Source organism: Coturnix japonica, chromosome 4 (assembly GCF_054131305.1).
Source record: "Coturnix japonica strain WE chromosome 4, WE-NBRP24, whole genome shotgun sequence".
Classification (NCBI taxonomy): Eukaryota; Metazoa; Chordata; class Aves; order Galliformes; family Phasianidae; genus Coturnix; species Coturnix japonica.
This window is the reverse complement of record NC_140666.1, coordinates 52,851,946-52,878,224: the sequence shown is the minus strand read 5'-3', so window position 1 is coordinate 52,878,224 and position 26,279 is coordinate 52,851,946. Positions and strand designations below refer to the sequence as shown.

The window sequence follows — 26,279 nt, the reverse complement described above, 5'->3', positions numbered from 1 at the left end:
CCGAGCGCTGTGTGTGCTCAGGCCTCTGCTGCTGTGGTGCCGTTGGTTTGGGTGACACGCTCCCTTCCTTCATGCTTTAAAATGCCGTTCCTCCTTTTCTTTTTTTCCTCTCACCCTTTGTGTTCCATTTCGATTCTGAACTTCTGTTTCTTTCTCTCTTTCTCTCTCTGTAGCTTCTTCTTTCTGTAAACGCCATTTGCCACAGCCCTGTGCTCTCCCAGCAGACAGCGGGCGCCAGAGGAGCCCGTGGGCCCCCGCCGGGAGAAGCCATCTCATTCCTCCATCTCGTCCACCCTCCTCTCCTCCCTTTTGTTTCCCTCCTGTGCATCTGAGGGCGTGTGGTGCTGTGTGTCTGTGTGGGCCGTCAGCACAACCGAGGCTGCCAAACGTGACTGAGGTAACGGCATGAGGGGAGAGCTTGGCCATGACATGCGATATTGCACTGTGATCTCTTCCCCTCTCCTCATTTCTTCCTTTTGCCATAACGTGCTGCTGGCAATGAAGAGACTGGTGGACTGGCTGGTGGTGTGTGTGTAGCCCAAAGGACTCCGTTGCTGCCTCTGAATCTGGAGTTGGGACACCACAGCCTCATCACAAGTGTGTCCCACGCTCCTCCCATGCAATGGATATGTGTCCACAGACACCAGGTGCCTCCCTGGTTTTGATATGGAGCTGTGTGAAGCAGAGGTGGCTGCTGTTGTGTACTGATGGATCTGTTCTGGACGCTCAAGGCTTTGTTATTTTCTAGCTGCACAAAGTAGGTAGCTTCTCTTGTACTATTGAGCTGCACTGACTTGTGCTTGGATTAATGGCTTCGTTTCTGCTTATGAAGCCTAACTAGTAACTATTTCTTTTCCAACCCTGAATGTGGGTACTTGTTTACTTCAGCTAAAGGCTCAAAAAGTGCCAGAGTTGTTTGTAGGTGAGAAGGAAGCCTCTAAGCCTGGTGTGCAGTGACCTCTAGCTGCTCTGCTGCGGGTGGAAGGAGGCAGTCTGAGCCCCTCCCAGTGTTTCCTATATGGAGTCACATGCTTGTCTCTAACTAAATATACCGATGGTTTCCTCTCATCTGCACACCTCAATCAAAGAATTGACGCCCTTTGCTCTGCCGTGGATGGGTGCTGCTGAATGTTTTGCCTCTTCCCATCAATGTGCAAAGCACGAGCTGCCAGGGGTTATCTGGAGCCAGCCGCCTGTTTCCAAGAAGCACAATGTTTTCCAGCACTGCTCAGCGATGAGGGCTGAAGCTCCTTCCACACACAGGTGCCTGTTTTTCTCAAGTGGTTAAAAAAAAAACAACAACCAAACTGCTTATCCTGGAAACAACCAAAAAAAACCCCTTCATAGTTACCATCTGAAAGATTATTAAATACTGGCCTTGTGTGTATGTGGTAAAAACTGTTATTTGAAATGTACGGTGAGGGTTTCTCCAGTTGTAGCAGTTTGACCCCAGTGCTGTGCTACAGCCCTTCTCTCCAAATAGAGTCCCTGGCACTGAAGTGCTCAATGGGATGGAGCGGCAGCCTGCCCGGTAAGACTGCCATTTGGAGATGGAAAAGCTGAGATGAGAGCGAGTGTTGCTCCGCTGTGAGCTGGAGGTTGCAGCCCGTGTCCTCTAGAGGTCCCTTCCAGCCCGAATTTTTCTTTGAGTCTGTGTTGGATGGTGTAAGCCCAAGTGGTGGCTCCTACCTGCTGGTAACCAGCCGGACCAGAGGCAGGAGGTTGTATGCTAAGGGTGCTGACATGAGTGTTTGAGGTTGGATATTAGGAAACATTTCTTCTCAGAAAGACTGGTGCTGCAGTGGCACAGGCTGCCCAGGGAGGTGGTGCTGTCACCAACCCTGGGGGTGTTCGGGAACCACAGAGGTGTATCACCCAGGGACATAGTTAGGAGGCACAGTGCAGATGGGCTGGGGTTGGACTGGATGGTCTTAGAGATCTTTTCCAGCCTTCATGATCTTATGATTCAGTGCTTTGGGGAGTGCAATGCTTTTATCCCAGTGGTGCTGAGGGAGATCAGACAGCCTGTGGTTTCAAACTGTTCTTTTCCTTCCTGCTGGCTATTCCCTTGAGCCATATTCTCTGCCTCAGCTGCTCTGGAGCCCTGCTAGAGCAGGCAGGCCTTGTATTAAGCACCCTAGGCAGTATCCATGCTGTGCTGGATGGGGGTGCTCTAAAGACTGTGAGGAAACCGTAGCGGGGCACACCAGCATCAGGGAATTATGTCTCATGTGCCTGCAGAGCTGGGTACATGCATTTGGGTCATGGGTGCTTTTTAAATGTAATCCTCCTGGTAGCTGTGTTGGTTCTCCTTAGTAGTGCTGGGCAGGCTCCTGGGTGTACGAAGATATTTTTGGCACAAAAGAAGTTCAAGGGGGTTAAGGCAACTGGGGGCTGGGGAAGTGCTATGTTTGTGACTCAGGGCAGGCACTGCTCTCATCCCCTTGCCTTCAGGGAGGAGAGATGCCAAGAATGGAATGGCTACAGCACTCAGTGGAGAAGCAAAGAACTGCTCCAACAGTGTCTCAGTGTTTCCTTAAGCTGAGCTTCCCTGCCTTCTGTTCCAGCCCAGCCCCTGCCAGCTGGCACAGCCAACACCTTTCCTTTCCTAGTGCCATACCGGCTCCTTGCCTGTGGGCCTGTAAATGGGTTCAGGCTTCATGAGCGTGCTGCTGCTGCTGCCAAATGGAGTAGGGGAAGACGTTTTTAACCACAAGGAGAGAAGCACGTGGAGAGAAAGGAAGCCGGTACAGGTTGAGGCTTAGAGTTATTGCTGTTGGAGGACAGTTTTGTCTCCATCTTCTCTTCCCCTTTGATGTGTCTGATGCAGTTGGATGCCAACTAAAATAAGCTGCGGTCCTACACCACTCCCTGCAGGTTTGTACTGTGCAGGCCCACAGAGCCGGGAGGCACAAGAGCCCTGCCTCACCTCTGACTGCAGCCGCAGCCAGGGCTCTCGGATGGGCTTGGAGCACCCTGCTCATAAGCAGCGTGCTTGGCTGGTGGGCAGCCTACAGCTTACCCAGCACTCGTGTTGAATCTACTGCTGGAATCTGGGGCTGGTTTTGCTCTGGGCCGTCACACTGGGTAATTTAACACAGAAAGACGTGTGCACTGAAGCGAGCTTGAAGTAATGAGCTGTGCTCACTGCAGTACCCTTCCTTGGCACCCCGGCTGCCCAGTTCCTGGTCTCACAGGTCCAGCACAGAGCAGCTTCCTCATGGCCTCCGTGTAAAATGGATCCTGAACCCAGGTAAGAAGTGTGAAACGGGACACGGAATCCAGGACAACTTTCTTTATTGCTACCAGAAGGCTTTCATCAGTACAATGGCTCCAAATACAATACCTTCCTCAGGGCTGTGGAGAGAGCTTACAATCGGGACAGGTCATTCTGAGAAAACAGAGGTGTAACATTTAAAAGAGACAAGCTTTGAAAGGTTTTACTCTTGGTTAGAAGTTACATGAACACAAAACTGGGGGTTGGGTTAGGGGCTCTCGGGGGTCGATTGGGGTGGGTTTTGTTGTTGTTTCGGGTTGGTTTGGGGTGGTTTTTTTTTGTGTTTTTTTTTGTGACTGGTAATTAAAACCTGTCAGACGTCAGGCTGCCCAGCGCCCCACCAAGCAGTGCTGGTGGCATGCTAAGCTTACAGACACACAGGGGAAAAACTACCCAGATTCAGCAGAACTCAAGGTTTGCACTTGCTGCCTGGAGCCAAGTGCTGGTGAACATCTACACTGAGTGAGTGCAACATATCCCAGTGCAAACAAAACACTGCTTTTGTTCAATGGATGCAAAATCCATTAACTGCTCTCTGTGTCTGCCAGCAGTTTGGATGTTAAGGGACAGAGCACCGTGGCTGGATGCCCTCCTGTTCTAAGGGTACGTTCACACTCCTGTGGCTACGTTGGTGCAGAGCGCTTTGCGAGCAGCGCTGTGTGTTTTTCCTGACTAACCTCTTATTTAAATCCAGTTTTTTAAATAGTATCACATTTAAACACCAAAGTGCTAACGGAACAAAAAGGCCTTTTTCTTCAGAAAGAAAAAAGAAACCTGCCATGAATGTACGGATCGTCATGCGCAACACTCGCCGAGAATGAAAAGAGGAGCAAGCAGAAAAGAGCAAGGAGAGGATGGAAATCAGACCGGAGGTGTCAACTGGCTGGGAAACCTGAAACAACCGCACGACTGATGAGAGCTCTTGGACATGGAGGATGGCTTACGATACACGGGAGCAGTAAAACAGTGGAGCTGACAACACTAGAAAGAAACAAATTTTTGCTACTTTTTTTTTTTGTTTGGTTATTTTTTTGGGGGTCTTTTTTTTAATTTTTTTTTTAGCTTTTTATACTTTTTTGTGTTTTAAGTGCTTAAATAGTGGAACTAGAATTAGCCGCACAAGGGGGGAAAAAATAATTGAGAAAAGGGCTGGGATGTGATTTCTGTTGGCTCCCTTCAGTTCAGCCTGACAAGGTAAGGTCCCTTCTCCCCCCAGGCCAGGATCTGCGTGGCTTTTCACACGTAGCTGCGGTGCAGCGGGTGGTGTGTGTGCCCACAGCTACATGACAGACACTGGCTGTAAAGGCGGACAAGGGGAAACGTTGCCCTCCTGCCTTGAGACGTCAGCGCCGCAAACAGAGCCCATGTTCTCAAGAGCCACTACCTCTGGAGCAGCGTCTTCGTTGTAGAGACGCTTGATACCGTCGTAGAAGTCATCCACTTCCATCTCTTCCACTTTGCGCTTGGCAGAGGCTTGCTTGCAACCGCTGGGAGCTGGCAGACGCTGGTAGAGCGCGGCTGTAGCTGTGACCGGCACTTCTGGCCTGCCGTTGTCCTTGGAGAAACCTGGCCCTGGGACAGAGGAGGGCTGGCATTTGAACGCTCCTCTGTTACAGGTCACCAGGGTATGCTGGAGGGGACTGTAGACATATACAGGATTGGGCAGCAGAGAAGACTGCAGAGTGGAAAGGTGATGTGCCACGAGCTCCCGGCAGTGGATCAGCTGCGCGCTGTCCATCTGAAATGAGGAGACAAGTGAAAACATCAGCATCGCAGGATCACTGTCATGGAAAGGATGGGCAGCCTGTCAGGGCAGGGCTGTGCCTCTGAGTGTACCGGCCACCCGTGCACCATGCTTCCCAACAGCATCCTAAATTCAGGAGGATGAAGGACAAAAAAACCAAAACACAAAGACTTCAAAGATACGGATCCCTGCTTCCTCTTAAGCCCCCTGGAAATAGTCGGGGGAGGAAAAATGGTCAGATTTTAAAAGGCCTCGCTGCATCTTCCCCAGCAGCTCGTTTGTCTTTCCAGTACAGGTAAGACCACACAGTATGCCTAAAATGAATGGTGGAGCAGCTAACGGGGATTTTCTCCTCACTGTGTTGCCCCCCATGTGCAGAAGGACACACGGATCCTCACTCTGTCACCTAATGGAGGCAGTCAAGACTAACGCTTTGCAAAGCTGACCCACAAACTCCCCACAGCCTGAAGCTCAGCCACCCTCAGAGAAGCATGACTGCAGGCACAGATCAGCAAGCGATGAATCTGAAAGCCACAGCCGGGCTGTGTGCCCAGTCCTGCCCCACTACAGAGCGTGGTGCCGGCACCCCCTCACCTGTGCCTTCTGGAGCAGCTCGATGATGAGAGCCAGCCAGTCGGGGAGCAGCTTCTCCAGCTCCAGGCTGACGATAGCCAGCGCCAGCATGGAGCCCTTGAACTGCAGCAGCTCGTAACAGGCCATGCAGTGCAGCAGCTGCTTGGTGAGTGCCGCCACGTGCTGAGAGGGGCTCAGCTTGGGTAGGATGGACAGGAGCTGAGGCCTGTTGGACACTGCGACTGCGTGGAACTGAGGGAGGAAATAAGCACGTGAGGCTGGCGGTATCACCAACAGGCAGCCCCTGTTCTTGAGGTTAAGTCAGACTTCAAGAACAGCAACTGACATCTCTGATGCACAGGGATCTTCCAGATCGACCCTCAATGCAATTTTCACATCATGGAAAAAGCACTGGTCAGCTGAACCCCCACTGCCTGCTTAGCACAGCCTTTCTGGCAGCGCCTGCACTCATACATACACCCTGCCCGGGAGCTTGGCAAAAGGATCCCTTCTCCTCTCAACAATGTCGGTTTGGAAGTTCAGGTGTCCCAAACAAAAAACTCCTCCTTAAGCAAACTGAGAGAATGAACTTCAGTAAAGGGGGGAATCTCAGGACACCTTCATTCCCTTTATCTTTCATCTAAGAATTTTGTTCTCTGGCCTGGTCTTTCTGCAGCAAGCACCAAGCGCTCCCACTGCCCAACATCAGCGCATTCTCCTTGGTTCATTAATGTTGTCTTGCTGCCTGCTATTTAGCTGTGAGGAAGAACGCTGGCAGTTAAGATTTAAGGGCAGAGTTTTCAGGAGCACTGAATCACAGTGCATGGCTTGCCATGCCTCAAAACAGGGCCATGTTTCCAGATGGCAGGCCTGCATTTCAAAAAGTGCCCCTCAAGTGGCACCAATCTCCTCTGAAATTTTCCCGCGAGGCCTTTCTTTTGTTGTTAATAATTACTTTTATTTAAAAAACTACTTACACTGAGGAACTGCAACCACACCCTGAGGTTTGCACTACCCTCCAGGTTTTTTTTGGTCTAGGTTAGCTATCGATACAATACTTTTACCAACAGAAACCAGAGAGATGTAAATAATAGCCCCTCATTTACAATGTGAAGGAAATCCAGTGGCGTTGCCATGTGAAGATCCCAGTTCAGTTTATCCAGGATAATCTTCTCCATTCTGCGAATTTCAGCTGGAGAACAACCACAAAAGCTATCCCGAGCCAACACCTTCAGTACTGGAATCCTCTACAACAGCCAACACAAAGAAGAAAAGAGAAAAACAATTATTATTATAGAAATAATAAAAACTGCTCCGTGATTCCTGTCCTGGCAAGTGTCAGCTGCCACATGCAAGCAAAGGCAGGACTTGAAAAAGCATATATTCAGACAAGGTTAAGGTAGAACGACAACAAAAAGGTTACCTCGTCTTCCTCAATGGTCTTTGCAGCAAGGAAGAAGCAGCTGATTGCAATACAGTTCAAATATTTTGGACGGGCCTACAATACAGAACAGAAGTCCTTCTGTGAATGTGACGCAGGAACCACGCACAGTCTTTTCTGGATGAACATCCTAAGCCCCAGGGTCTCAGCTGCCTGTGCAACGTGTTTCAGAGCAGCAGGCTGACTTCTCATCACAGCACAGCACTGGTGAGCTGGGCCGAGCACAGATCTGTGCTCCATGACATCAGGCAGGATAGGAACCTGCCAGCCTCGTGACTGTAACTGGCACCCGCTGATGTGCAGCAGCGGAGTGGAACGAGCTCATTTTTTAGGAACTGGAGTAGAAATGGAAAGGAGAAAGCCAGAAGGGGAAATTATCATCTGGCATAAGCCACTGCCATTCCACCTGCTTCAGCACTGCTGCTGGGCATCAGGCATAAAAAGAAGGAAAACACTGAAAAGTATTTTAAAATGCTGCCTTTGTCTACAGAAGTTAAAGCACCTGTTAAAAAAAAAAACAACAAACCATCACTACTGTCTCTCTTTTGCAATTCTCTCAATTGTGACCCCAGGGTTCTTAAGAGAGAGCCAGGATTTTACAGTGTGTTGTGGTAGGTGAGGTAATGTTGGATTTGAAGGGGGAAAAGTGATTTTCAATACATAACAAAAACATTTCTTATAGGCCTTGATTCAGAATAAAAAGCAGAACAGTGGCAGGCACAGGCTTGTAAGTTATTCGCGGAGTCTCTGTGATGGACCAGAGTAAGCAAATGTTCAGAATGTGATGCATCTGCTGGAGCTTTTGCTCAGCAGTGACCTTTGTCAATTTGATTCCAACAAAGCACTTCCATCACCCCATATAAACTACCCTTAGTGGCAGGGGACGAGGAAATGCCAAGGCACTGTTTCTAAACTCTGTTGCAACTGAGTGAGCAGGCAGCTGCAGAGCCATGCCCCCACCTCCAACAGCCTACTGGTACCTGCTACTCTTCTGTCCACATTAGGAGATGCTAAAACCAAAGGTAAGTGAGAATCTCGCACTGAATACAATAATCTACGTCTAACCTAAACTGCTGCATGATCCACTCTTAATAGGTAAATTTTTGCAGGTGGAACGGAGCTATGGGGTAGTTGAAATGCTAGATCCTGCATGTTACACTCAGGTAATATGATGTCAAGAAATCCAGCAGGCTGTTTCCAGGATGCAACGAGAGAAAGATCATTTCCAAAATGAAGATCTTTGATAACATTTGGCCACAGCTACTTAAAGGGACATCGCTAAGCCTGGAGCACTGGCTTCCCACTGCCATTTAAACTTCAGCTTAAATACCTGCATGGAATCTGCACTTGAAGGTGGTGCCTGCGCACACATCTGCACGTTAAACTCACTTCCCCTCCTGGTCTCCTACATGAGCCTCTACCTGCCTCTGAGCTGTCTGAATAGCACTCACCCAGAAGGAACAGAGAACCAGCTGAAAAGCACCCTTCTGCAGTCCTGCTCACTGCCTGAAGCATGCAGTGAACTTGCTTACTCATATCCTCATAGTCTCTTTGTAGACTCTTTGCTGCAAATTACTGAAAGAAAAACTGTACTCATGGCATTAGCTGTTGAGGGATTTAAAATACTTTTTTTTTTTTCCATCTGAGTAATTCAGTAAATCAGCCAATTTAAGATCTTTAAAACTTCCATGAATTGAAACTTGAACATTAGCAGTACTGAATATCTAGAATAGGTTAATGGATGGTGTCACTTGCACGGCTGCAGAACACCACCCAAGCGCAGTGCTTCCTATCTGTCTCCAGAGCAGACAGAAAGTGTCATTGGCGGACACAGAGGAGCAACAGCCCCTAAGTGCAAGTACCCTAAATGCTGCTTGCTTTTTTTTTTTTTACCTTTTATGAACAGCTTCATGACATGCCAGTCTTAAACCAAACAGGTCTATGTGTTCTCTGTTCTGTACAATGGGGCTGGGCAGCCTGTCACTCCCAGGGCTGGCACTCACTCCTGGTTACCTCACCTCTCCTTTACCCCTACTCACGTATCCTGACATCAGTCTCCAGGTCTATCTGTCAGGCTGGCTACAGAGCACATCTGTACCAACTAACTTCTCCCCCAGAAAGTGCTCACATCTGCCTGCATGTTCCTCCACTTCTTACAGTTTCCTGCACTAGCAGCTTGCCAGGCCCAAACCTGCCCCTAAGCATTTAGAAGCACCTTCCAACTAGTTTTCTGCTAGCAGGTGATCACAGCAGTTCGATATGATACAAATGCGACTAAATGCAGTTTAAGCACCAGAGAAATTAAGAGCTGTGAGCAGCAACTTTCTCTGACTTTCTGTACCAGAGGGCACTAGGCCTGTATTTCCAAATGCGGGCTAGCGGGCATTTCCTTTAGCTTAATGAGTCAATTAGTTTAAGGTGGAGACTTTTTAACTCTAAGGCAAAACCCTTCTTCACACTGTTTCTGAATCAGCACTAGCTAGTGGTAGATTAGGAGGCATGTACCGCACTAGGGCAAATTCAGCATTCAAAATGAGTTAAAAGTGAGCACGTAGTTGAAGAGGAAGGGGGTGTGTGTTCTCTTAGCTTAACATATCTCTAAACAAATGACGTGCATGACGTGAAGGAAACGGGCAGAAGGGAGGAGAGAGAAGTAGGAAAATAGTGTTGGCAGATAAAAGCGCTGGGTCATTTCCCCAAGAACTGTGTGTTCTTGTTAATCAGCCTCCAGAAGTGCCTCACTGTGCTGCCAGTTCTATAACCCAACATGAAGCACCTGCAGCAGTGCAGGCAGCACTCAATGAGGGTGTGAGAGGAAAAAAAAGAGCGTGAGAGCAGAGGGGAAGCATGCATTTCCATCTGACCATGCCAACAGGACTGTACACAGAAACTGCTGAGTGGGTATTAGGAATCTATTTCAGTTTATGTATTTGCAAATATTTACCTTTACCACAGCTAAAAACCTGTCCAAAAGGCTGATGGCCAGGGCGAGTGTTTCTGGATAAAGGTGGAACTGGTATTTGAGCTTGGCCAGCCACTGAATGACCTCATCCCTCTGCTTTGGAGAAATGGCTACATCCTGTTGGAGAGAAAAACAAACTATTCTTAAACACAAGCAGAGCAAGTCAGAGAAAACTAAACGTTTGTATTCCTGCAGGAATTATTCAGCACAGAATCAAAAGCCTTTTGGAAAGGTGATGCTCAGAGGCAGCCTGAATCAGTGCTTTGTTCTCTGAGTTACACAAGAAATCTGCCCTAACGACCTTCCTCACAGCACCCTCAAGCAGCACTCTGAAATGTTACTGTGGGGAAATGCAGGATACCTTGTAGTTTCTCGAGTATACAGTTTTTTCAGCCCCCTTAGAATCACTTGGATACACAGAAAAGCTGAGCTTGAGGAAAAGCAGATGTGCTATGGGAGACAGGCAGTGCACTGCTCCTGACAGACAGATGATGGGAGGGAAATGAGTTGGTGCTTTGGACAGGAAGGGTTTATTTTCCTTCAAACCATGGGCATATTTTTAGCTCACTAACCGTTAAACATAGAAAATTCCAAACAGAGTTCACAGAAGAGCTCAGCATTATGGTTAACTGTGGAGCGGGGCACAGCAGGTACAATTTAAACTAAATAAAGGTTAGTTTTGTTTATTTTCTTTTTGGCATAAGTCACCACCATGGATTTTCTTGGACAGCTGAATTCCAACATTCACACAGACCAATCATTGACACAGAATCTCTCTGACTTGTACCCTGAAATATTTACAGCTTCAGCAAAGCCTTTCAGTTCAACCGAGCAAACATTTGCTTTCCCTTCAATTGGGGGGCACAAATTGAAATGACCAGTGAGGGTGTATCCAGAAGTGAGAAGTGAAGGCAAACAAATTTCTTCTGCAATGAAAGGGTCCTTAACCTCCGCAGCAGTTTGGCTACTATTGAGATGGCTTAAAAGAATGAACCTGTGCAAGCAAAGTGCCATATATAAGTATAAGGAATGCACCACACAGCAGTAGGGGATTTAGTGAATGCTCTGCTAACATCATCTTCTTTTGGACAGTGAGATGGAGACCTAGAATGTATCTAAGGAGAAAAATAAGCAAACAAGTATGTTAAATACTAGCTATCTTTGTAGAGTACATAACACGTAGCAAAGCCAAGCCTGCACAGCTGAACCCCAAACACTACCGGAAGAGGGAGGAGTGGTAGGTGAGATGAACATCCATGCTGCACCTATTTTTAAATGGAAGGAGACAAAGCCATACAAAAAGGGTTTACAGTCATAGCCAGGTTTGGACAATATTGCAGACTTCAAAGGTTTCAAGCAGCTTAAAGGATTAAGTTGGAAATGCAGTATCTAGCCAAGCCCAGAAGGTAAGCTCTGTGTGCCCATCAGCTGAAAGCCAAACCAAAACCAGCCCCATTGAGCAAAATAAACATGATTGTAAAACCTTCCGTATGACTCCTGCTCTGGCCAGTAGCTTTACTGGTAAAGCCAGCAAGAGTGGGCTTGGGCTCTTCTTCACTGAGGGAAGAGATGCACCACCAGTGTTTCATTGACAGGCGTCTGCCTCTCCTACCTGCTATACAACAATAAACTATACAGTATCTATACAGCTCTGTTCTATATGTATGTTATACAACATCTGCTACTGAGGTGGGAGTGAAAATGGCATTTCTTATGCTCCTGGCTGGGGAGACAGGACTGTACTGACCACGGCTCAGCTCTGCTCTCCTTATGCCTGCCAAAGCAAAAGGTCAGGCCTTCTCCTAAAAACAGCATCTGCGTGGATGGGGTGGGAGGGCTCAGATCATCTTTCTGCACTGTCGCCCAGCCTCCAGTCCTCCTATAAGCAGCCAGAAAGGATGCTCACCCTTCACAGGCGGTGCAGGGCCAAGAGGGGATACCTCAGACCAGGGTGTTAGCTCTATGCAAGGAAGCCGCAATGGAAAGAAAGCAACTGGACACTCATCCCCTGCTAACAACTGTCCTCTCCATGCAGAAAAAAAAGTTGGGTGAGTCTCAGCTTCCTCCCAGCAGCACCAGGGAAGTTCCTTACAGCCCATATGGCCCTTATGGGATGGGTGACAGGCTGAAAGCAAAGAAAATCCCACTGGGCCAGGAAGCAAAAGCCCCTCATTGTTCTGGAGGTGCTTTCCCACAGATGCTGTCCTTTGCTGCTCACTGTCTACCTGTGGTCATCTTGTATTGTCCCCACAAATCTGCCATTGTAGAACTTATCTCTGGGGTTGGAAGCATACGACAGCCTAGTGCACAAGTTCTAATTAGAGAAAATTAATCCAAAACCAAGATTAACCAGCGCTCTTTAACAGCGCTCCTTTCCTCCATCTGGCTCCCTCCTGCTTGGCACCTCCATCATCACAAGTTTGGCAGGAGCAAAGGACAGCATGCTGCACACACCACCCCTAACAGCTTTGGCAGATGCTCTCTCAAATCTGTAACACACCTCTATTTTCTTTCCTAAGTAATAGATGTAAGGGTAATCCCCACCTTTTCTGAGTGCAGCAGTTTGTGTCAGCATGAACAGGACTGAGCCGCCCTGCAAGAACAACAGAGCTAGGAGATCGTGTTTAGGACACAGACAGGGAAGCAAACAGGTTTTCAGTTTCTGTTCCTAGGGTAAGGGACCTTCCATGTCTGCTGCCAGAGCACTGCCCACAGCCCCATTTCTCAGGCACTATCAAAATGGTGCCGTTGAGGCCCTGGTGACAGGGAAAAGCACTGCCCAGAGCAGTTCAAAACAAGCTTCCTATTTACCAACACCCAAATCTCTTCGCTACTACCCTGACTGCAGGGCTGCTGCACTTACTTGCTATAACACAGGAGGGTCAGAAGTCGTGACTCAGGCTCCAATGCTTGCACAGCACAGATCACCTGTCAGAACACCGTGGGACTTCTGCAAAATGCAGTCTAAAAATATATTCTCTTCAAATGCAAACATGACTCAATTTTATTGCTGCCTCACCTAGGAAAAACACCCCACCTCGTCATTTTTTTTTTCTTATTATCTGCTGTTCCAGAGATGTTTTGCTCTTTCCCCTATTTGGTTCTGCCTGTTTCTACTGTAGGTTCATCCAGGAGCAGGAAGGTGACCTTTATCAGGACTGAGAGGCTCCTGAGAAGGGTAATGGTAAACACTGCCTCCAGATCTGTCCTTATTTGGGTCTCAGGAGGGCTTATCTGACATCAGTGACCTGCAGGCAAGGCACATGGGTCCCTTCCAGCTTGCACCAGCTGGGAAAGAGCAGGGTTCTCTTGAGGATCTCCATAAGGGGTGATCAGTGGGGTGTGCCTATGGTCCAGCCGGGCAGCAAGGAGTTTGAGCAGTGCAGCCTCCATCACTGTACAGTACTGCATGGAGCACCAAGGGGAGAGACTAGTGCCCAGCCTCCCAGCAGGACTGAGCACATTCATCTCACATTGTTTCACAAAACTGGTCAGTCCGTGATTCACCCACAGGGTAAACAGGCACCAGAAGGTTAAATGCCCTGCCCAAGGTCATGTGGCAAGGCAGTGGAAAAACTGGGAATAAACCAAGGTCTACTGATTCCTCATGGTGTACAGAGAACAACAGGGGACAGAAAGAAAGAAACAGAACAAGCAGCAATGGAGGGATGACAGAAGTAGCACTGTATTTCTGTATAAAAATAAAATCTTGCCTTACAGACCTCTCTGCTGCAAAGTTACTTGGTAACATGCAAAAATCAACCTTTGGCCAATCTTTGCTGCTTCACTGCTCAAGCCTTAGGCACATGAAAACTACTGAATGCCATCTGCACGTAACCCAAAAGAAACAAGTAAGAGAAAAACGACCAAGTACATCCAGAGGCACTAAGAGGGCTCCAGACCCAGCCCAGCTGGTTTCTGAGGCTGAAAAGCCCCTGTGACACCTGGCTTTAATGCACTGCAAGCACACAGGGTCAGTGATGTACATATAAAGGAGGAAAGCTAAAAGAAATGTACATAGCAGTAGGGAGTGAGAGCTTTCAGACAAGAATTAAACAACCAAATCACATACATTAACAGAAGTCCACAATGGATTCTGCATCCTGTACAAGAAGACTGTAAGCATGCTCCTGTTTTTCTGAGTTTCCTTCTTCCTCTCACACATCTCAAATGCTGACACATATTTAGAAACTGGTTCTTTCTTTCTAAACACTAGAACCTAAAAATGTCTCCTGAGCAGCCAAAACAAAAAGTCCTGAGAAATAGTAACACTGTACCTCAATCTCATCAGCGCTTTTCCTACATGCACTCATTATTTTCTCATTTGCAAACCAGATGACTTCATTAAAACTCAGTCTGGAGTCAGTCTACCTTTGCAGCAGGGAATGGAAAGATACACTTGCTTCATGCTGCCAAATCTGATCCACAGGGGGACGCAGATTCGTGCGATGACTGGTTTCATACCTCACTGCTACTGCAGCTGTTTTCAGAAGAGAAATAGATGCCAGGGAATGGGACCTTCCAGATACTACAGAGAACAGGGCAACTCATGTTGAACTTCTGGGACTTTTTTTGGCAGCATTACCAAAATGCAGAGTGCAGAAGTGAAGGAACACGTGACAGTTTGGAAAGTTGTGTGTCCTGAGCTGGAGGAACAGAAAGGAATATTCCACATGACTACAGAAACAAGGTTCTCAGCCACTGGTGTGGCAAGCCAGGAGCTCCCCAGAGCAGACAGCTGTGTTTACGTTCTCTTTTTAAAATGACCTTTGTACATTTTACACATACGCACACAGGAATTTCATTCCAATTTAATGATTATTTACTGCTAAAAGACATTTAATGTTGCGGCATTCTAGCTGATTGACTCAACACCTGAACTGACATGTAGGAAAATGCACAGAAAGAAGCTGCAAAGAAGACAGTTTTGGAGCTGGAAGTCCTGTGAAACTGAAGGAGTGGAAGCCCTAGGGAGACAAACACGAGAGCCAGGAAACACTCCTGAGCAGGGATCTCACAAATACTGGCCAAGTGCAGGGGAAGGATCCTTCATCATCATGACGTAATTGCACATGAGAAGGGCAAGTTGCTTGGCATTCATTCAGGTCAGAACTGATTGTCTTCTGAGCATAAAGGGTACAATGCACACCAGGCTGCCTCTACACGTGATCCCACAGCGAGCAGCAGGGGCACCTCACCAGCTCTACACTGGGCAGAGGCAGCAGCCACATTACCCTTATACCACAGGGTACCAGAGCTGTGCTAACCTTGGCCATGTAACACCACAGCTGAGCAGCAGAACAGCCAGGCCACAGCACCAGCATTAGTCCCCACTCCGCAGTGACAACTGAAGCATGCCATGGGTGGGACCTATCTTCAGTGGGCAATCATGCAGCCCCTTGCTGCAGCTGGTGTTCTCTGGGCAACCAGTACCAACTCCACCAAGGCAGAAAGGGAGGTGTTTTATCCCTGTGAAATCTCTGCATGAGGATCTGGTTTGGCTGCACTCTGCATCCCTAGCTATCCTGTTATACTGTAATCTTATCTCCCTGTAATATAACTGCTAACCCCAGCAATGCTGCCAGCATGGAATAGCAGGCTGGTTTACTATAAAGCAGGGTCTTAAATTGTGCATGGCCTGAAGAAAGCGCAGCTCTGCACCTCTGACAAGCAAGTCATGTGTCTGGAAAATTATGTGTGGACTAACAAAAAGAATCCTGAGCCCTTTAAAAACACATTTGCTCCTAGAGAACAGCGGCAGTTTCTTGTTTGCCAGAGATTAGCTTTGACAAGCTGACTGACAAACCCGTGTGAACGTTTTACATCAATCAATATGAGCAAGGCTGGCTCTGAGCCTGTCTCAGTGGTTATTTCAATCCACTCCAACAGCAAGGTACCAGAAAACTCTGAAGTTAACTCACACTTCTAATACACCATCCTCTCACTGCACGGCTTGTTTTAAACATAACTACATGGAGTTCTCAGGTGTCTGAGTGCAGGTGCCAGACAGGTACTGACTCTGAAGGAGCACAAACACAGTTCAGGCTGGATAATACAGTGAGTGGTCTGCCCCTCTTAAGGACCACAGAATTTGAGCAGAAACGTGTGTTAATTAATCCATGCAGTTTATGAAATGAGTTTAATTAAACCAATACACGTACGTGCTTCCACAAGCAGCAGAGCTCCATATGCTGTACAGCGTGTTCCGTACTGTGCTTGTGGGTCTATCCCACCAATAGAACAGCACCCACTTATTTCAGAGGCTAATTTTCCAGGTCTCAAACAGAAGACAAGCCCTCATGCAATAGCTTGAGTTGCACACACAGAAATATACCAGAGGATACTCTCACAGCTTCATAGAAGATGGAAGATGTAAAAAAGAGACGTTACCTGATTGGGCTGAATTTTCGGCACATGTGCTTTCCACATTTGAGCTTCCCTAGAGATTGCCATCTCCAGAAGGAGAGACAACCTCTGGCTCTCCACGGGTCCCGAAAACTTCATGGTGACCCTTGGATCTGCCTGCCACCCAGCTGGATACAGCTACCTGCAAAGGCAAAGAAAGCACACAGGTGACTGAAACTGCAGGAAATGGAACAGGCTCATCTGCAACACAGGCAGAGATCCATCACGCACTTGGCATACCTTACCAAAGGATCCCAAAGAACCAGCTCTAACTCACACGGAGCTGGACCAAAATCATCCACAGGCCTGAAACAACTACGTACCTCTACATTTGAAATTAAAACCTAAAACATAATACATATACATATGTTTAAGACAACAGATTTCGCCGTGTACTTTTAAAAGGGAAAGATGATCTGACTGAAAAGGTTACTCAAACTGTGCTAATACTTCCGACCATTATTCGGTCTGCACATTTCTCGACAGTATTAAATTGTGTGGCGAAACAATTCTGCCCTGAAGGGTAAATCCATGGGAACGTTATTGAAGCTTTCTATTCCTTTTGAGAGCTGCTGTGAAATCTGAAACAGGTGGATATTGGCCAACTCCTAAGCAAGTTATTTGATTAAGACCAGCTTGTTGATACAACGTTATTTCCTGTATTTACAGGAAATAAGGCAACATGTTGAAAAGAGAAAATAAACCAAGATCACAGTGAAAGCACTGAGGAATGATTTACTGTAAATAACAACAGCTCTGAACAAAAGGACATTCAAAGCACTGTCGCAGCTTTAAAGGAAACTGCAGAACAAACATTTGTCTGTATTAACTTACATAAGTTTTTAGAGGTTGAGATTCCCCCAGAACCTTCTCCATACATGAAGCATCTCACCTGGAGCTGCCCAGACTTCAAGTTGCAAATAAACTTCCAGCCTTTCAATTCTAAACAGAAAGCCCTCTGGACAGAGCTTCTATAAACAAATGCTTTCTTGTGAACAGCAGCATGGCTGTCCTAGCTTGGCATAGCCCTAAGCAAGTGAAATGACCTCAGGTGAGCAGGGCAAGGCTACACACAGACATCTCTGGCTGGAGGGAATGCCTTGGACCAGGATTCCTAACTAGGCTGGAAGTGCTCCGCAGCACATCTCAAAATCACTCTTAATCCACCCTGAGCTCCTAGTTAATTATCCCTGTGGGCTGCAGAAATGTCCCCAGAGCAGGTTAATGGCTGACTCTGCACTGCCTGCTCATGGAGAAGAAGCTGTACCCCCAAGAATTAAACACTGATGCTCTCCGCTGGGTTCTGTAGGAAAGAGAGAGTAATTAACCATCCCTCAAACCACTGGAGAAAACACATGAAAAACTTCAGGCCAGAGTCAGCATCCTCAGAGGCTTTTTTCTGTTGACATAACCGCTTCCACCACAATCACACCAAAAATGGGTTTCACAGCCCTCTGGGCCTCATCTTGCTCTTGCTCACATCATTTTTCCCAGATTTTGGGCCACAGGGTTGGCTCCAGAAGCCTTTCCACAAAGCATTTCTGCCACCCTGATCCCATCCCTGTTGTGCATCAGCCCCAGCAGGGAGCTCGGTGCTGTCCCCAAGGGCTCTGAGCACAAAGCATTTCCATCCAGCGGTGTCTGCAGTGGGAGAAAGAAGAATAACCTTTCCTCGTTGAACCAGGGAGGGAAACGAGCAAGGGCTGAGGCTCAGTAACCTTTATAAGGAAAAAAGGAGAATGACGTGCTTGAAAGTTTTCCTTGGAGCAAAAATGGCACGCAGACTTTTCCAGCACCGAGAGCAGAGCAGGCAAGCTGCCAAACAGCCGGAGGTCTGCAGCTTGTTTGCATCTGAATTTACATCGCTCTTCATCAGATAAACGCACAGCGGATTGAAAGAAATGGCAGCATGCTCTGAGCGTATGCAGCACTTCATGAAACGCTGCAAGCACTGCTCAGAGAGGAACAGGTCCCAAAACTCAGTGCTGGGAAGTCCCATTGGGATGACGGTGGTAGAGCCTGGTTAGGTCACCATCAAGTAACTCATCCTCGCTTTCTGCCTGTTTTCCTGACTGAAAATGAAACTTGAGGTCACTCTGGGAGTTTTAAACCACTGTTGAAGCTGTTGTTAGTTGCTTGGTTGTGTCTGCGTTGCAGGAATGTGTTTTCCAGCATCAGAACAGGCCTGTAACTCAGCTCCTGATTTTGCCCCGCCTCCATTTGCAATTCAACCACGCCAATACAACAGCGCACAGGAATGCACTGTAAACAGCATCACTGAAAGCCTTCAGGGCAATTATGAAAACCTCTTTCGTTGCACAGGTTGTTGTGTGTGGTTTGTTGGTTATTTTTTTTCCCCAAACAGATCATTTTGGGGGAAAAAACAAACAAACAAAAGATTTCTGGGATTAGAGACAGCTTAAAATCTGCTGTCCTTATTTTTCACATAAATCCAGGTGGATATCCTGGAGCTATGAAGGGTCAGAGCTCAGGCACCACATGCATTGCTGCAGCTCTTGTCAGCATCTTCAGCAGGCAGCAGCCAAATCTGCTTCAGCTGTGGCACACAGTAACACAATCCCACAGATGACCTGAAAACAGACTTTGCTGCGTGGGGGAGGAAGGCAAAGCAGAAGGGAGGGAGGATGGAGGCTGAATCCCTGCGAGCCCCAGCCAGCCATCTGTGATTTGCAACCATCAAAACGCAGTTTGTGCTGCTAGGAGGAATCAGCTCCCTGTGAGATGCGATTAGAAATTTCAGAGCTGTGGGCAGGGGGTGGGACGGATGTTAATTTTAGTATCTGGGGCTTTCTCCTCCTTAACTCCTTCCTCACCCGGCGCCAGCAGAACAGCCCACAAATGCACTTCAGCTGAGAGGAGGCGGATGCAGCACTGCTGAGGTCTGAGAAGCAAAATAAGCAGGCATCAGCTCCCTTCATGATTCCTATGTTACTCTTGTGTCAAATAACAATCCTAGGAGGACAGAGCTCCCACAAATGCCTCGCTACTGCAAATCAATGCCCAGCCTTCTATTATTTCCCTTTGTTAAAGCACAACCCAGTGTGACAGCACAGACTGGTATGGGTTAAAACTGACATCCAACTGCTTGCCTTGTGCTAAGTAAATCATGTTGTAGCCTGGATAGTGGCAATAGCATGACAGAGCTGTGAGACAGCGTATGTAAGCTTTTCCAAATTAAATGATGGGGGTAAAAACGTTTGGGAATACAGTTTGATATTTCAACAGCTGAATAAGCAAGTGGATGTGAAGCAAGGAACTGATTTCTATGGAAATCCTATGGACATTAAGATGTATTTCCCTGAAACATATCAACATCAAACATAAGAACACCACAGGTAAGCATACAACAGCACACCTTCAGCAAGCAGCACATTCCATTTGTGTATAAGCAGCTAACAGCCTGAAATTCAGAAAGAGGTACTTTAATACAGGCTGGAAATGAAGAGGGCCCTTTGCCATTTGTCTGCATGACTCACCCAGCGCCAACTCCCACCATCTGCTACAAAGGGAAGCCTGTGAGATATTCTGGCAGCATCTTTCAGGCAAGCTCATGTACATCACACACTTGCCACTTCCTTTCCTCCAACCAGATCTTTTCCTGGGAGTGTAAATAAATGTGACCTCATTTTAGTGCTGGTTTTCCAAATTTAAGGAGATCTCCAGACATTTTAAAGAAAGCAGCCAGTTAAAGAACACAAGTCTGCAAGCACTAAGAAAGAACGCAGGGCAACGTTTTGATGGGGAGCCATTCTAAAGCCTGTTCTGAAGCACAGAACTCGCATGGCCTAGTACAGAGGAGAGGAGCCCTTCTGCTCTTCTGCAGAGACAGCCCTGAGCCATTTTGTACAGCCCACAGCTGCTGCCAAACCCAGAGTCCCTCAAACTGGGTTAATTCTAACAATTCTGCTATGCCTCACTGCCCAGGGCTCACGACCGAGACAAGAGTTTCACTATCTAAGGGACACTCAAATGACAGAAAACCAAGGCAGCAGATGAACTCCCAGCTGAACTTCCAAACAACATCCCCTTTCTTCCCTCTCACAGAGGCAGGCACGCTTCCAGGTCTCTCCTGCCCTAACCCTTTCCTGGACGAGGACACCATCTCTTTTTGGTCACTCTGACGGCCATGATGTCCAAGCAGCATTTGCCCAGGACTGCAGGAAGCATGAGTTTGATGCAAAGAGGAGATCAGCCCTGCTGGCTGTTGCTTGGCGCACAGATCTCTGAGCTCACAGACATGCTGTCAGGTGAGGAGTGTGAGCCTTTACACTGTACACAGGGGTGATGCATTCAGGACAGGCAGCCTCAGGTTCAACAGTTCCCTACAGAGATGGTGCCCAGAACTGAAGCACAAAAGAGCTGTAAAGAAACAATAAACTTGGGAACGAGGTCCAGGATCCCTCTAAAAACTGCCTGCTCTTGCTAGATAAAGGCAAGGCTGTGGGCCCATGGAAGTTCTGTGCCCTGACAGCATCTTCCTGACCAATATACATAGAAGAGTCAACAAGCAGAGCTGCTCCTCTGGGCCTCACACACGCCAGCAGCAAGGAGAGGGTCACTGGGGATGTGAAGTTTAAAGCGGACACTGTCCCCCTTAAGACCTTCATAGACAAGTTGCTAAGATATGGGCTGGGTGAGCAATGGGTTGGATTGAAACCTGGTGTCGTGGCTAAGCCCAATGGGTTTCATCCTTGGAGATCTCCAAAAGCCACCTGGACGTGGCCCTGGGCACCATGCTCTGAGTGTCTCTTCTGGAGCAGTGCTTGGGCCAGCTGGATCCACCTCAGCCCTTCTGTGATTTTATAGGCCTCAGGCTCAGAGCAGTGCGGTGGTGAGAGCACAGCTGTATGCCCAGAGGGGCACATACAGCCTCTCTAAATGCTGAAAGCAGAGCAGGAAGCTTTTAAAAAGAGAAGAAAAAAAAAAAAGCAAACGAAACCTGGCATTATGTAATGTCTCACTGCTTGTCTCCTCAAAGCAAAGGCAACGCATGCAGAGCATGATTCACTTCTCCCATCACCAACGTAACATAAATCAACAGCAAGTTGAAGGAAGTCACTGCGAGGAAAATCAAGCTCATGAAGCATGAAACCGAGCAGTAATTTCATAAAGTAGGGCCAGAGGCTTTCATGTCCATAAAAGCCAACTCTAAAGGGGTCAACAAGTACTCAGGACGTAAGGCATCATGCAACACCTTTTGAGTAATACCATCGCCTGAAACCAAACAAATACAGCGCCTCTATGGCAAAGAGAAAGGAGCCGGATCCAGCATCAGTTCTCTTTGTCTTTTGGCAGCAGTCATTAATGTTAATGAACAGCAATACAACCAAACAAGTTTTCACCCAGTTCAATACTCACATCCAAAAAATAACACGCATCTACAACGGCTTGATTCCTCTTGACAACAACAAAAGGCAATTTTATCTGAAAGCATAAATGTTCACCAAGGCCAATATTTTGCTCCGCAGGCTCCGATTGGCTTCGGGGTAAATTATCAGTGATTACAGCTAATATCAGGATACAGCGCGAGGCACTAAAAAGAGGCAATTATGAGGAAATGAGAAATTATCTGCTGTAGAAACAATAGATCAATTATGAGGTACGGCCCAGTAGCTGCAGAACAGCATTCTTAGGCTCTGAGGGTACCATCTCCTCATTCTCATTAACCAAAGAGAACCCACAGCTATAAAGCTTAATTATCCTCCAGGAGCATGAGCTTGCTGTCTAATTAGCCTCTCGTTGAGACAATACATAAAAGGACCTCATTCCAGTTGTCCACAAAAATAGGATGGCACAGTCCTGGCTCTCCCCTACACGCTCATGTCTCCTGCCCTATCGGTACTAATTTAACAGCCTCCATTTCCCAGGTTCCAGACCTAAGCACAAGAGCTTTCAGCCTAAAATAAAGCCAGGAGGCAGCGTGGGTACTGACATGTCCAAGGGCTGTATTTGTAACTGCAGAGCTAGAGCTCCGCTTCTGCAAAGTGCGTTGTGCAAAGTTCCCCTTTGCTCCTACCAACACAAGTACAAGCACATTTGTTGCTCTCCTATAAATGGAGACTAAGCCACATCTGACAGTAACGTTGTTACAGCAGTTGCATCTCTAAAAGAAGAAGGCTTTTCAATGGCAACTGAAAATCATCGGGTTTGCAGCCCAAATTCCATTGAGAAAGCAAATGTTGAAGATCTGGGGGGCCAAATTGTTAGCAAACAGCACCGAAGTGAAGCTACCCCAGATGATGAACACTCTGTGATCTTACCCTGTGCAGCTTTAGAGCAGCCAAAAAGGCACAAAAGCCTCCGCAAATGGGTTCACCCAGCACCTCCCATCACCCTGGTACAGAAAATGTTTCATGCCTGGACCGATGAGCAAAGTAGAGTATCTGTAGTAACATGTTATTAAAGACGGAGCTTTTGAATGAGTTTATTGCACTCCGAGTGCAAATACACGTTATGGTTAATAAAACAGTGTTGATAATATTTACAGTTAGCAAACGTGGGAAGGGAGAATTTCAGACTGTATCTGCCTCCTACTTACAAGGGAGACACCTGATATTTTCCACACATCTAAGTGGCTCCAGCTTGCTTTCCTAGTGCTTGAAAACAGCTATTATCGTATTGAATTCTGAAAGAAACCCCCCTCCTCTATTGTCAGTAAACCAGAATTCTCCTTCAAACCCAACTCCCCAGTGGCCAGCCTGGATTTCCTGCTGCTTTCACTGGAGGGTCCTGCTGACAGCAGCTGCATTTCCAGCATCTCTTACCCCATGGGAAATCACGAGAGCTAAGGAAAGCTGCCAGTTTGTTCCTGGGCATCTTAGCTCTGATGCTGAATGGTCTCACCTTCAGAGCAAAGTATATTTCGAGCACGAAGATTATAGAAACAAGTATTCTGAAAATAGGAAATTAACACATTTTAGAAGGTAAATATTGATTGCATCCCAGTGTTAATATCATATTCTGGATACCGTGCTGCCCTCAAAACCACAAGTCGCAACTCCTGACTTGCTTGTTTCCCCATACAAAGCCACTCCAACACCTCCACAGTGCAAGAATAGCAGCAGTTTCCTCAGTGCAGAGCTCTGTGAGCACCCACTGGATGCTGGCAGCAGCCCAGGACATCTCCAACCAGCCCCAGCAGCACCTTCTGTACAGAGATAGAGCAGTATTTTTAAAGGAGGACCCTGGAGCAAACAAAGCACAAGACGTAGCAAGAAAAATACAAAAACAGTAAGAACACAGACGCATTAAATGCAGCATCAGTTCCACCGTTTATCAAACTACATTAAAGTTCATCTCTTGCTGGGGAAAAGCCAGAAAGAAGATCAGCTTCCTGCATCCTACACCAAGGTCTGTGCAGGCACAAGACTGGAGATGAGAGCGAGTTGCCCCCCAGCCTCACAAGGCAGCCAAACTCCTTCAAAAGCGAACCTGTATCACCAGCAGGGATTCAAAAGCAAACCCTCGAGACACGGAAATTTACTTTAAGACACAGTGATTTGCTTTTAGAGAGACAAGCTCTGGCCCTGCCACGCTTCCAGAATCTGGGCAGGAGGGGAGAAAGGGCCACAGTGACACATGTCACCCCTGCAAGGTAAAGGTGAGCCATGCTCCAAGCAGCAGAGTTGAGCAACCAAGTGAGCTTTGCTCAACTTAAATACTGAGTTATAAGGAGTCTCATACTTCTGTCTAACACAAGGGGCTGTGCCACGCACCGTGCTGCCACACACTATGAGAAGGATGCTCATAGAGCTCAATACTAAGAGTGCTGCTGATTTAAACAGCCTCCATTCTAAGGGTGGGAGGCTACCGGGTTGTTCCCTTTTCCTTCTGGAATGGCAAGGCAAAGGGACGGTTTTATTACTGCACTAAGGACAAGTCTGCAGGAGGATTTGTTCTGCAAGCTTCGACAATCTCAGACCTCTGGTGATAAGTAAACACAGCTCTTCCTTCCACAAAACTTCTTCCATCGCCGACGGGGCAGCAAAGAGGGATGGGCACGGCCCAGCTCTGCCAACAGCCACGAGCAAAGGCGCGGAGAGAACCCAAACAAACGCTGCCCGGCACCCAGGGCCACAACAACCAAGGGCTCGGGGACAGCAGCTCGCCCCCCCAGCACGCCAGCATCCCTCGCACACCAACACGCCCGACCCCGCTCACCTCCCCTGCGGCGGCGGGGTGCCCGGCGGGGCCCGGCCATCAGCACCCCATGGCGGGGCGGCAGTGGCGGGGCTCCTCCGCGGCGCTTCAGCTCCGTGCGGGCCCCATGGCCGGGGCGGCGGCGGCGGCGGCGGCCGGCGGCAGGCTCATGTCGCCATGGCGGGGCCGCGGCGACGGAGAGGGAAAGGAGAGGCGGGCCGCCGCCGCCGCCGTGAGGGGGGAACGGGGAGGGAAAAAGGGGGGGGGAGGGGGTAAAATAAAATAAAATTAAAATTAAAAGGGGGGAGGGAGGGGGAGCGAGAGGCAGCCCGCAGCCAGCCGCTTCCCGGGGGGAGCAGGGGAGGGAAAGAAGGGCCGGCGCCGCCGCCGCCTCCCCTCAGCCTCTCCCCGCCTCCCGAGCAGGAGGGGCGGCCCACGGAGCCCGCACCACAGCGCCACTCGGTGCCGTTCGATGCTGCTACGGGGACTCTATGCTCAGCACGACGGCGGAGGGATCGCGAGCAGTGAAACGCCCCGCGAGCCTGCGCTCTAGAGCCGCCCGCCCCTCGATTGGGTCTAACCAAGCATCTAGTGTTCTTCAGGCCTCTGCTGTTTAACGAGCTCTGTTTCAGGGGCCTGTAAAGCTGTTTTGGGTTCTCCAAACTCAGTAGTTTCTTGTAGTGATCCACTGAAAGATGGCCTAAGCCTGAGTATAACTGCCTGGGGTTCAGAATAGCAGCACAGTTGAACGCAGTCTAAAAAGAGACACGGTGTGTGCCCAGAGAAGCTGAGGGTTATGGTGGGCAGGCTGCCATAAGGAGCTGCCAAGACCAAGAGAGAGTGCTGAGATGGAGACAAGAGGCAAGAACTTTATGTGATTGGGCCTGAGGCCCAGGGAGAAAGTGGAAGAGGTAATACTAAGCCTCAAAAGTAACCTGGTGAGTGCTATGAAGCACATCTGGAAAAAGGCCATCAAAAGCAGGTGCAGAGAACCTTCATGTGCAACGATTTGGTCACCTTGGAATAGTGGAGAGACCCCAAATGCCCAGGCTGCTCTCTAGGGAGGAGACAACCCTGTGAATACAAGAGCAGTGAGAGACTCACCTTAGTGGAAACAAGAGAATGACACATATAAGGCATCTAGTGTAATACCTGATGCCTTGCTTATAAAATACATTTTTCCACCACTGAATGGAGACTGAGAACAGAGCACTGCTCGATTCGCAGCCAAATCCCAAGATGTGGAAAGGGGAAGAACATACATCTTTGCAGCAGACATTTCTATCTGTAAAACGCCCTTCACAAAGCAAAGCAGATGGGCTTCTTGTTTGGCTCTGTGTTATGTTTTGGAGTCCCAAGTACTATTTACTGCATGACTTTTGACCAGTCAGTTAGATCTACAGATGCAAAGGTTAAATTTTCATATACACACAACTTACGCACACACAGAGTACAACATAAGCAAGCAAGTCTGATGAGATCAAATATACATGCAGACAATGACTTTGGAATGGGGGAAAATCTGCCTTCACGCCAGGTTAGTTTTAAAGCTAAATCATCAAGAGTGGTTTGGTGGCTATGTCAGTTCCTTCAGCACTCTAGGATACATCTCGTCAGGACCCACGGACTTAGGGATGTTCATGTTCCTCAGGCAGTCATGAACCTGCAGGAGAGACATTGCTCTCCCAGTCCTTGTCTTCTGAACCAAAACCAATAA

At 48.0% G+C, this 26,279-nt stretch overlaps 2 protein-coding genes across 3 annotated transcripts in view; one reads left to right on the top strand and one right to left on the bottom strand.

The window, feature by feature from the left end:
- The window catches only part of SEPTIN11 (septin 11), a 49,564-nt gene extending 45,894 nt beyond the window's left edge, over positions 1–3,670 (top strand). The window contains exon 10 of the mRNA XM_015861582.3: positions 174–3,670. Coding sequence (XP_015717068.2) covers positions 174–189 — 16 coding nt within the window. The 3' untranslated portion in view covers positions 190–3,670. The remainder of the gene's footprint in view (positions 1–173) is intronic.
- CCNI (cyclin I) lies at positions 3,281–24,961 on the bottom strand. 2 transcript variants are annotated; one of them, XM_015861584.3, is made up of 7 exons: positions 24,584–24,961; positions 16,388–16,544; positions 9,980–10,114; positions 7,018–7,092; positions 6,701–6,841; positions 5,616–5,846; positions 3,281–5,015 (listed from the first exon to the last, which is right to left on the bottom strand). In XM_015861584.3, the coding sequence occupies exons 2-7, from the start codon at positions 16,499–16,501 to the stop codon at positions 4,557–4,559; spliced, it is 1,155 nt and encodes a 384-aa protein (XP_015717070.2). In that variant the 5' UTR covers positions 16,502–16,544; positions 24,584–24,961; the 3' UTR covers positions 3,281–4,556. The 2 variants fall into 2 exon arrangements, with proteins under 2 accessions (XP_015717070.2, XP_015717071.2); XM_015861585.3 differs by lacking the exon at positions 24,584–24,961 and adding an exon at positions 19,900–20,016.
- Between the last annotated feature and the right edge of the window lie 1,318 nt (positions 24,962–26,279).